At 29.4% G+C, this 12,071-nt stretch overlaps 1 protein-coding gene across 1 annotated transcript in view; it reads right to left on the minus strand.

Moving 5' to 3' along the window:
• LOC119676205 (dynein heavy chain 10, axonemal-like) overlaps nucleotides 1-12,068 on the minus strand; it is a 12,622-nt gene extending 554 nt beyond the window's left edge. Inside the window, exons 1-8 of the mRNA XM_038087439.1 lie at nucleotides 11,994-12,068; nucleotides 10,541-10,742; nucleotides 10,343-10,485; nucleotides 9,488-9,649; nucleotides 9,175-9,352; nucleotides 8,979-9,110; nucleotides 4,404-4,615; nucleotides 297-437 (exon numbers count right to left, since the gene is read on the minus strand). Coding sequence (XP_037943367.1) covers nucleotides 297-437; nucleotides 4,404-4,615; nucleotides 8,979-9,110; nucleotides 9,175-9,352; nucleotides 9,488-9,649; nucleotides 10,343-10,485; nucleotides 10,541-10,742; nucleotides 11,994-12,068 — 1,245 coding nt within the window. The remainder of the gene's footprint in view (nucleotides 1-296; nucleotides 438-4,403; nucleotides 4,616-8,978; nucleotides 9,111-9,174; nucleotides 9,353-9,487; nucleotides 9,650-10,342; nucleotides 10,486-10,540; nucleotides 10,743-11,993) is intronic.
• Nucleotides 12,069-12,071: the final 3 nt, after the last annotated feature.

Genomic DNA, 12,071 nt, shown 5'->3' on the forward strand with positions numbered 1-12,071 from the left:
AATATAGTAATATTAACAGTATAACTACTAATAATAATATATAGCATATAATAATATATGAATCATTCAATAATTAATAATAATAGTAAATAATAATAATATAGTGACATATAGTAATAGTAATTCTATAGTTATAGAATTTAAACATACTCGCATAATAAAATAAATTGTAAAGTAGAATATAACAAATTGGAATCCAACAAAGTCATTATTCTTTGTATTTTATTAAAAATTTTGTATTAAATTCAAAATAAAAAACATGTATTGTTTTTTATTGTTTTCGATATTGTATTTACCTGTAAATGTTCTAACCAACTGCCAAGTTGCTTACACGTAGCCGGCGCCAGTTTTCGCCAATTGTCTGGCAACATGCCATTGAATAACGAATTTGCGATATTATCGAGTACATTGTCCATACCAATCTCACCAGCAATCGCCTATAATTGTGTAGAAAATTGTACTTCTAATTAAAAATGCAATTCAAATTAAATAATTATTTTCATTGTGAGATATTTCAGTACGAATCATGATAATTTTTTTCCCACATAAAAGTCCTTAGAGTAGTTGGCAGTACCGCATATTGGGGTAGCATTGCTGCAACTCTTGCTGTTGTGGTTTGGGGTTCTTAAGCAAGTGCCGCTTGCACTTGTGTACAATTTCCAAGTAAACAATTTCAATCTCTTTCACCAACAAAACCAACCGAAATGCCCTTTTGACGATTATTTGAGCAAACATTTGCATTCGCTTGGTAGTAAGAAACTGTGATAGTTGCTGCTGGTGCCATGTTGGCAATGCAAATAATGCTGTTGCCAACGACAGAACGACACAACCAACGGTAGCAGCACCAGCAGCAGCACTAGCAACAAAACAAACAACAGTAGTAGTGGTAAAATAGTAGCCAACGAGAGTTCAAAGTTCATTGTAAATTTATTCCGCTAAATGTTTTAACATCTAAGCTAAAGAAATGTAGGCAGCGGCAAGGCAGGAACCGCAGTTTGCCTTTTGCTGAGGTTCAGGACTACGCATCTCAAAAGTACAAATAAAAAAATTGTGTACCGAAAAACTTTAATGTTCACACAAAAGGCAAATACATTCATTTGTGGGCGTGTAAATATGAGCATTTGAAAAATATTTAGCGCAGTGTGGGCAATGTATCTAAGAGATACTTTGTTTTTTCTTTGTTTTGTTTTTTTACATGTTTTAGTTCAATATTTTTTTGTTTTGCAATTTAAAAACTGTATTCGAAAATATGCCGCCTTCAAGCTCTTATTGCCGCCAAACTGACAACAGAGCGGCTTGGCAGAAAGATGGATTGTTAGATAAATTTGCTGTCTTATTTTTAATATATACAAATATATTTGTACTCCATTCTTCTATTATGATGTGTCTAACTTTTTTGTGCCATTTGTTCTTGAGACTTATGCAAAAATAAAACAATATGTGGTAAACCCAATCCTTCCTTTGCATAGAGAATAATATTTATTTCAAAATTGTTTGACATAACATACGAGTAATTTAATTATTACATTTACATAAAATATCTTATATTATTAAAACAAGAAATATTTATTTATGGAAATTTATAATTTATGGAAATGCACAACTCATATTAAAAAGCAATAATTTTGGAAAAATCAATGCAAATTAGTTGTCATAATTTTAAAACCATAAATATTCTCAGCTAAGGCGCATAGCTTCTTATCAAAAGAAATTTATGATTAAAGTTTTAATTTTTTTAAACTAATTTTACAATCATAAAGGACAAAAGATGAACTAAAAAAATGAATAATTTTTTTCCATAATTTACTAGTTTTTTCTACAATATTATTATTAGATGACGCCATTTTGCCATCTTTAGGAATGGTCAATTCATTGCAAATACTCTCGTGTGATATTCTTTCACATAAGAACTAAAAATTTTCCCTTAATAACAATTTATTTTTATTGTATCTGAGCAGTGCTGTGTTTTCTGAACAAATAAGTATAAGTAGTCGAGTATATACAAAATCAATGTTAAGTTGCAGACGCAAAAGTGTAGAAGTGTTGCACTTTGGTTTTTACGATTCTATGTCAATTTGATTTTAATTTGTAAAGTTTAATTACAACATTCCAATTGTGTATTTTGTATGTGGTAAAGTGTATTATTCGTTTTTGTTTTCTTGTAATTAAAAGCAATTGTGCTGAAGCCATTTAAGGTTAAAGGACAATTGCAGTAAAAGTAATTCAGATACTTTTCTTCATTATTACTAAACACATGTGAGTTCATATTCTTCTAATGAAAATATTAAACTTTTAATTTGGTTTATTTAAAAAGCTCAAAATAAAGTTAAATACACAATATTAATTAAGTAGTTTGTATTTAAAATATTAATAAAAAATATTTGATAAAATTAAGTAAGAAGGAGTCCATAAAAAGACTTTTGAAGTTTATTGGCTTCAAATAACAGTAATTGTAATCTAATTCCCAACTAAAGTGTATAATACTTTCTTAAAGCATTACTGTTTTAAACCAATATATTGTCAAAGTAAATTTTAAAAATATCACTGCATTCTTCTTAGAAAATATGATTGTGACATAAATGTTCTCCATATATACATATCTGCTAGACGATATAGAAAATTCTATTATTAAATATATATATGCGAAAAAGGTAGAGATAGTAAGAAAGTAATAGTAAGTTTGGGATAAAAATACGCATTGTCCATTTTAAGTATTAATTGATATCACTTATATATCATTATATTTATAGTTGTTAGTGATCAATGCATATGCACTGATCACGATCCAGCGTCTCGGAAACTGAGTGCCCGACAGTACCAGTAGTCAGTGAAAGTAATTAAGGCAATTGTATGGAACATATTTATTTTTCGACATCGGCAACTTTCACTGGCATGAAGAGCAATTCTTTAATACTGGTAACCATTATAGTTAAAACTAAATAAAAATGAAATATGCTGTAATGAAAAATGACAGCAGAAGTTTCATCAGAGATTGATTTGACATATAAATAAATCTTCTCTAACAGGGTTTGTAGGATATGCAAAATTAGATTATTAAACACGTGCTGTGCAGGCTCTTCGCAACGAGAGAAGTACTTTTCGAATATAAGATGTCCGATGCTGAATTTTAACTCGAAAAACATCATTTCTTGTTCTTCTTATTGAAGAACAAGAAATGAGAGATATACTCTACTTGATGGAGTGAGTATAATATATTGTATGGTCGCGGTGTTATACCATTTCAAAACGACAATCATAACATTAATACTGCTATACTGACATATAAAAGAATAATTATAATTATTATATTCAACAAAAAAAAATTGTTGATTCTCTTATCTATGATTCTTTGATCTGTGATATTTAATTTACTGGTTATCATACGCAAATTAGATGAGTTTGATGAATTGTAAAATTCTTCATAAGCACATTAATAAATTAAACAATATAAGCTTTAAAGTTTTAAGTAAAATATTTTAAAAACTTAACCGAATTTTAAGTTATTTATTTAAAAACTATTATTAGTCTAGATTAGATTAGACTGGCGATTCTAAGAATCTATTTAAGCTTATTGATCCATTTTTTTACCGTGTGAAGAAATCAGAGGTTTGAAAACAACCTTTCCGGTTTGGCGATGCCTAAAATGCTGTTTACTTTTTAGATCCATAGTCAATCACTGTTTCGTATGCGCTGGTCAGTAACAAAACATATGTGGCACTTTCAGTTTGACTTTGAAAGCCCTCTTCACGACTGCGACAGGAATGATTAAACAGGCTATTGAAATCGCTAATTAAGACTTTTATGTCCTGTAATAAGAAATTCATTTCGAATACAAAAGAGGATATTTTTATATCCAATAAATATTTTAATTTTATTCAATTGAATTGTTGGACTGACTGTGTTGAATATCTCCAAAAATTAAGTATGGTTCAAAAATTACACACAGAAAATTAAAGTAATAGATTGCAGTTATTTGAAATAAACGTATTAAAGTTTAAACAGGTTTCGTTTAAAACTATATAGTTGTAATGGTTTTGATATATAAACTTATACAGTAATACTTAAATAACATTTTATTACTAAGTGTTCTATAGGAGTGTTAATAATTCCAAATTTAAATTGAGATATGCTTATTGACTTTCTTGCAAATTATTTAGTTGAAAACATAATATTAGTAATGTTGTTTAGAAATATATGACATATACGAGTATCCCAAATTTAATTCCCATAAATTTAGTTAATCCTTAATTCAAATTTTTTGTTCATACTCTTTTGGGTTTGGAAAATTTAATGTATCTTATATATGCGAATATGGTTTCCAAATCATGAATTATGATTTCATTATGTTTTTAAATGGTTAAAAATAATCAAATTATTTTATAAAACATATAAATTCTACTCACCTTTCTTAATAAATCCAATGTTCTTTTCATACGCAATACAAGCAAATTGAAGCGATCCAACTCTTGTACCAAAACCACTCCAGTCGGTGTCATAGTCATGGCAAGCTGTTTTTTAATGCGCCAAACTTCAAATGCTTGAGGCAGCTTGTGAAGTATATCCGCAGCAACGTTATCTATGAAGTCGTCTCTGCTAATTCCACCCGAAGCCTCACCTGGTATGGAGGAAATGTGCAAAATTATAATCAAAATTGATTGATGTGTAATTAAATACTGATTTCGTTAAGCAAAATCAATTATTTTTTGAATCAATTGTAATCTTGTATCTGAACTTTTATTGATTAGGTACTAGATAAATAATTTATGTTGCTTGTTAAGAAGTTTATTTAATTATATCTTAAGGCATTTCTTATGTACAAGTCAAATTTATTTACATTCTTAATTTAAGACTATAACAAATATTTATTTGACACTAACTATTTTACAACGAAGAAATATGGTATGTTTTAAATTAAACTAAATAAATACAAGAATACCATTCCGAGTTAATTCAAAATTTTATTTATTTAGAAAAATTATAGTTTCTATTATATTATTTATTTTAATTTTAATTTAGATGCAGTTCAAAAACTCACATAATATAATATTATTTTCTATGGAATTAAATTTTAATTTAAAATTGTATGCAGTTAGTATAAACACTTAAATCTTTCGAATGGAGAGTCATTTATCATACCGAATTCATAACTAACCGCAAAAGCATTTAGTTTAGGTTCATCAGACTCACTTTTTGCATAAATTATTGTAAAATTATTTTTGCGTGCCATCATAAAATATATTGAAAATTTATTTATTTTTTTTTATTTCAGGAGGTTTTCATGGTTTTTGCCCCACGATTTTGTCAATATTAACTGAAGTACTCGTACACATAGTAGTTTCGAATATAGTAGAAACATATATCACAGTTTTCACATACTGTGAGATTTACTCAATATTAGAGTCTGGCAAATACGAGTGACTATGCCTTTTTTTTAATGAAAATTAAAATAAATTTGAAAATATAATTTAAAATTGGGCTGTGCTAATTAGCGTAAAATTATGCCGATAACGTTTGGTTTTCATATTTGCACAGAACATGGAAAACCATTATTACACATGCATTTATTAGCACAGTTTAGCATGTGTTTCCGCTTTTTGTTTGTGCATCCGATAGTGGCAGCCCCATCTCCAGTTCCAGCTCCAGCTTCGGTTTCGGCTTCAAACGACAGGATGTAGTATTTCAAAATATTTTCATTCAATTTAATTTAATTTTATTTTGTTTTGATTTATTTCCGTTCAATTTATAAACTTCAAATTTTAAAGTTGTTTATTTGTATTTCCCTTTACTAATTTTTTTAAATTTCAGTACATAAATTCGTTGTCACAATGCGCCATTAGTATTAGTATTTGAATGGCGGGTATGTGAATAGTTCTTATTAATTAATTTATAAAATATTTCCAAATTAAGTTATTTTCAATTTACAACGCGTGTTGGACCGTGAATGCAAATATTCAAATATTGTCAACAGCACTCAACTGCACTTAGAAAGGATTAAGTTGCATTCAGTTTTCATAAATTGCATAGATTTAATGTAACTGCCTGTCTATTTAATTCAGTAATAAAAATTATATAAATTATTATATAAATCGCTCATTTAAATGTAACAATTTAAGTATCACTTGAATCTCAATTATACAATATTCAAATTTCATCGTTGATTAGAACAATTTTGTTGCATTGGATTATTTTAATTATACCTATTCAACGTGAGCCAGTATAATTGAATATAAAAGAATAGTATAAAAGAATATGATTCTGATTTTATTGAATTTTCTGGGTCTGTAAAGAATAAATTTTGCTTAAATTAATCAAATAAAACCATTTATTAGGGGATGGTTAGGTTAGGTTGGAGTGGCGGCATTGTATTCCAAAGAGCCCACTTGAGCTCAAATGATGGCCCATTGTGGTAAATAGGAATGGCATTGGTATGTACATAGACTTAGATCAGTATACATTCAAGGCCGAAAGAAGATAACGACTCCCCAATGTATGAAGGAATGAGAGGCGTTGAAAAATGGATAAAATATGAGAAAGCTCAGTGACCTTCCATAAACGACTTCAAAGCATGAATTGACGGCAAATAAAACTTGCTTTGGTAGGACTGGAAGATAACTGTCTATAACGAGCTATTCTATGCTATGCAACGATTAACTGATTCTTCTACTGCATACAATTTGACCGCTTGTACTAAACAATTAATGAAAAGTGACCGGAATTAGCAAACAGAAATAAAATTGTGTTCCATCATGACGAATTCATGCCCAACACATCTTTGATTGTTTAAAATATATTGACGAAATTTGGTAGAGAAGTTATAATGCATCCCTACAGTATACTCCAGACCTCGCATTGTCTGATTACCATCTCCTTCATAAAATCGAACATTCTCTATAAATTGGTAACGAATAGCAGCTAACTTTATGACTAAGTTGACGTTATACAGCAAATAAATATCCTTTGGCTTTGGTTTTATTATGAAAACATATGAAATGACCAGGTCTTCAGTTCACTATAGAAGTTGACGGAGTAATAACTTTAATGTACGAATTATGTGAAAATAAAAAAACCATATACGAAGCAGAAGAGTGGTGAGTATTTACTGCTTAGTTTGAAAACGTTCACTCGACCATAGCTTATTAGAATCAACAGAGTCAGTAAGTAATATTGTAGTAGTTTTCGTTTTAGTAACTAATACTATTCTTACTATATAGTTATACCTGTAACAAAAGCTTATTAATGAAACTATCGTAAGATTTGGTTTACTTTAGGTTTTATGGCTAGAGCTAAGTTTTACTTTAACTGACTTTTTTAAAATAATATTATTACACTACTTTGCTTGGTACTACATCTAAAAATTTGTTTTCAAATATTGCCAAATACTCATAATCATTGTACTTTGAAATTAATTTTGTATGGTCTTGTTGGTCTGAAGTTGCCAGCCTTAGCGGTTTAAATCTATTGATTTAGAAGCAATAACTAGCGTGTTTATTAACCAAACGAGCCAAAACTGCACTAAACTTTTATTGTTCAAATTTATATTTTTTTTCGGAGTTAATAAGATGGAGTTAATAATAAGATAGTAGCAAAATCGGTATTTATAATTCCGATCAAGAGCGTAGTAGTCAAGTTCCAAGAACAAGGACAAAATAACCAGATTAATGGCTATTTGGCCATTTTACTCAAAAAGTAGAACCTTTAACTTTGTATACAGAAACAAAACCGAAGTACGTTACTTAATATCTGTTCTAACAGGGCAAAAAACTGTTGACCTACATGCTCTATAGTACCTGTCTACTGGCACTCTTAGTAGACACAACCTGTTGTGTTTATATCTAGGCTCATCTTGAAGCAGTCTTAAGCTATTTTGTGCCCCACTCTTCAACACACTCGGGGATATTATCAACATTACCGTTGGTCAGATTTTCGCATTTATGAATGATTTTGGCTGGTTCTAGTATAACCCATCTTCTACCCACTATTACGAAAAATTGTGGAATCAAAACATATTGTTAGGTAATTGGGTTTCACCTATTGATGAGAAATGAATTATTGATTGGGATGTAGTCGTTCATAGAACTGTTAAGGAGGAATATACGTTTTATATTATTTCTAACAAATGTTAGTCCTTTTAGTATCATGTGTATAACAATATTTTCCACTGTACGCAGCATCGTCTCAATGTCATTTATTATATTTATTGTTATATGATTGACTATTATCATCCGGTGTAACATTCGACAATATAATATTTCATTGCATTATTTTTTTGACTATTGAAACCTACTAAAGTCCAATAGAAACTAATTGCAAGAAATGGTAATTATAATTAATTCTCTTAATGACCACAAATATTAATTTTTTATATAATTCACTTTTGCGCTTTCTGAATTATATATAAAATATTTCAAAAATTAAATTTGTAGTTATGTGTGTAATTGTAAATTATGTGCATAAGATTTATATATGCGTGCATGTAAGTTGTTTGTAGTATTTACTTTACCGTCATGTTGTATTTGGCTTCCTGCCACTGAAACTGTGTTGCATGAAAAGGATCAAAGTGTGAAAATAGTTACAATCATTTGACCAAGTAATCAAGCACTCCATTGCAGGTTTTATCCCTTTTAAAGTGCGCATTTCAGTGAGTATATCCAAAGTATGACTGAGTATGTGAGTCTGAATGTCAGCTCTTGATTTCATATATATTATTCATTTTTAATGTGTGGTAATGCAATAAAGTTAATTGCGAAACCACAACTAATTAATAAAATAAAATAAAATGAAATGAAATAAAATAAAATGTAGTGAAATTAAATTATATTTAAAGTGCAGAGTTAATTGCTGGGCACATTAAATGTGAAATTTTGCTTTTAAGTGTTTCAAACGATAATTAATTTAACCACATTTTTGTTAGTGTGGGGTTGGCTAACATTAATGGTCTGTGAAATGTAAAATTCTTATATAAATACAATTCAATTTACCTGTTTGGGGCTGCAATTGTATAAGATAGAACCAAATGGTACGAGTCGCTTGTGTGTAGTAACCAATTTCGGCATTAGGATGCAATCCGAATACGTCTGGGCTATTAACCAGAGGTAATTCATCAATGTGTGCTGTAAGTTTGTAATAAATTAAGAGCTGTATAAATACTAACTTTCCGTACAAAGAGTTGCTTACCAATGTAATCTTCCTTGAGTATGATGTCGTCTTCTGGTATAAAGTAATCAACACTTTCATCTCTGTAAAAGTGGAATGGTTGAAATTTATCGAAAAGAAAATCCCCCATATATTCATTCATATAAGTGTTGGTGACACGTCTATCAAAGTCATCAATAACACGACCGCCATACATGACCTTTTCAAATAGAAAATAAAATTATTTCATTGTAAATAAATTATTTATTTATTTTTAATTATCTTTTTTTTTCTCTTAATAAATTTTCGTATGTGTAAATAGATGGTGTGGTAAAGAAAAAAGTTTTAGACTTACTTCGCCAATTAGGTATTTTAAACTATTCCATGGCACACGAGTGGTATCGCCAGGTGGCGCTTTCAGTAGATATGATATCAATATTTCAAGACAAACATTGAAATCAGATTCATTGAAATCATAACATATATTCCAGCCCAATTTATCATATTTGCGACGTTCCTGAAATATGGAGTAGTTTCAGTAATAAATCGAATTTCAACTTCACAAATATGAATGTCAAAATATCAACATCAGCGCAATTGTTAATCAATAAAACAAAGCTGCTAAGAGTTCAAACTGAAATAGACAATTTGCAGTTCAAACATGCTTGGATTATTGTTAACAAATTTGCAGCATGTAACATGTGCTGTTCATGACAGTGGCGGGGAAGCTGCAATTTTAAAGCAATTGTCAATAATAATTTGCTGCTGCAACATATTCATTAATAAAAGCTTACGGACGAGCGTGCTCTGGTTTCTCAGATATTTGCACTCAATTTCAGTACTAAATTGAAAGCCGGACATGTGTGTCGGTACGAGAAATGGAGCAATAAAACTTTAGATAGCATTTGCAATAGTTTGAAGCAACAACAATATATCAGGAAGTTTATATAAACAGGAATTGGCAATGTAAATATTAACTGCAACTGCGTATGTTGCTGCGAATGCTCTATTAACAATCAATAAGGATAAACAGTAAAAACATCTATAAAAATGATACTGAAAATACTGAAAATGCAGGATAATAAATGAATGATTAATTGAAGACTATTGAGTGCTGTACTGATTGCTTTCAACTGCAACGTAACATCTGCTGCTTATTTTCATTGCAACTCTTAACTTATTAATAATGTATATATAAAAATAAATTTACTTGAACAACAGCATGGAAGAATGCCAATACATATACCAGTGGCCTGTACGCTATATGCGAACATGCCTCCAAGCGATCCTGCCTTATTTTAAAGAACGTTGAACGCAAGTTTAGCTTCAGACCATTTGGAGGTTCCGTTACAACTATAAAGAAATTAATTTTGATATTAAACTTAATATGTGAAATGATCGAAATTACCTTTTAGGGACTTTTGCAATATGCCTATCGGAAAGGTTGGTGTGGGATCTGTAGTAATCCATAGACGAAAATCAGGATGCGGAGCTTCAACTTTTTCCAAATATTTTTCTAATTGCCTCACAAAACTGATAAGTAAATGTGCATTTTGCAACATAAGCCAGTATCCTTGACGTAATGCATTATTTAGTAAGCCCATAGCAGCCTACGTCAAAAATGTAAACAAGTATTTGTTGTAATTGAATAAAGCATTTGAAAGATATAAGTTTATAACAAATTAATGTATACAATGGCATGGTATATAATATATTATGTAAATGTATATAAAATGAAACAAATTCGAATTTGAAATAGGTTTATAAATTTTGGTTGTGGTTGATTTTTAGTATGTTATATGATGTACATTCTATTAGGCAAAAAGCTCCTATATCGGTTTATACAATATAACAAATATAAAAACATGTATATAAATATACATTATAGTGTATTTAGATACAACTCAAATTTCAAAATTTTATTTTTGTTGTAATCTCAAGTGTAATCTGAAAGTAGAAACAAAAACATTTACTGTTTTTATTATAATCTGGATGGGTACCACTTTTAAAGAGAGCAAACTTTTCAAAATCAAAAGTGGACATTCACTGCTTTTTGAACGACACAATCCATATTAATGTATGTAGTCAGTGATTCTTAGTTCTTCTATTTGAAAAGTGGACATTCACTGCTTTTTGAACGACACAATCCATATTAATGTAAGTAGCCAGTAGTTCTTAGTTCTTCTATTTAAAAAGTACTATCGTCACATAGACCTGGCAGCTCAATAATAAAATCTTTAGTAAAAATTAATTGTTTTTTGCTGATTTTTTTTCTTTTAGATTGTATGTTGTTCGGACATCAATTAGTCCCAGATAGATTGTTTGCGTTCTCTTTAGATTCATGTATGATATTTCAAGTGTACTATATCTACAGACTAAAACTATTTTGTATTGTCAGGATATATAGTTCAAAAATGAACGCAGTGTCACAAACAGCGAAAATATGTAAGTAAGTAGAACAACCTTTGTCGGGGTGATTAAGCAAGTAGCTCTTAGAATTAATTTTGTTTGACAAATATAAAGCTTTAGATAAATCCTTCCCACTTTGTTAACCATACTATGACAACAAAATTTTTTGAGTTTTTTGCTGTCAAATGTTTCATGTTTCCGGATTTTGATTCTTCTTTAAGGAAAACTCATAAGTAGAATCATATTTATTACACCTATTCTACTCTATTTGTTGCCCACTGTATTACACAGCATACTCATATAATGCCAGACTTTGAATATCTACTAACAATGTATTTTCAAAATAATGTTTATGTAATATTATATTTTAGATTTAAAGCTATAAGAATAGAAACGATATAATGAATCTACTTGTATTTATCTAATACAATATATAACAATTGTTTTCTTACCTTTTCTTGGCCTTGGCCCAATGAAATATGACTGAAGCTGCCCAGTCCGCCAGTAACTACTTCTGCTAGTTTCATTAA

The sequence above is a fragment of the Teleopsis dalmanni genome, chromosome 2 (genome assembly GCF_002237135.1).
Source record: "Teleopsis dalmanni isolate 2A chromosome 2, ASM223713v2, whole genome shotgun sequence".
Classification (NCBI taxonomy): Eukaryota; Metazoa; Arthropoda; class Insecta; order Diptera; family Diopsidae; genus Teleopsis; species Teleopsis dalmanni.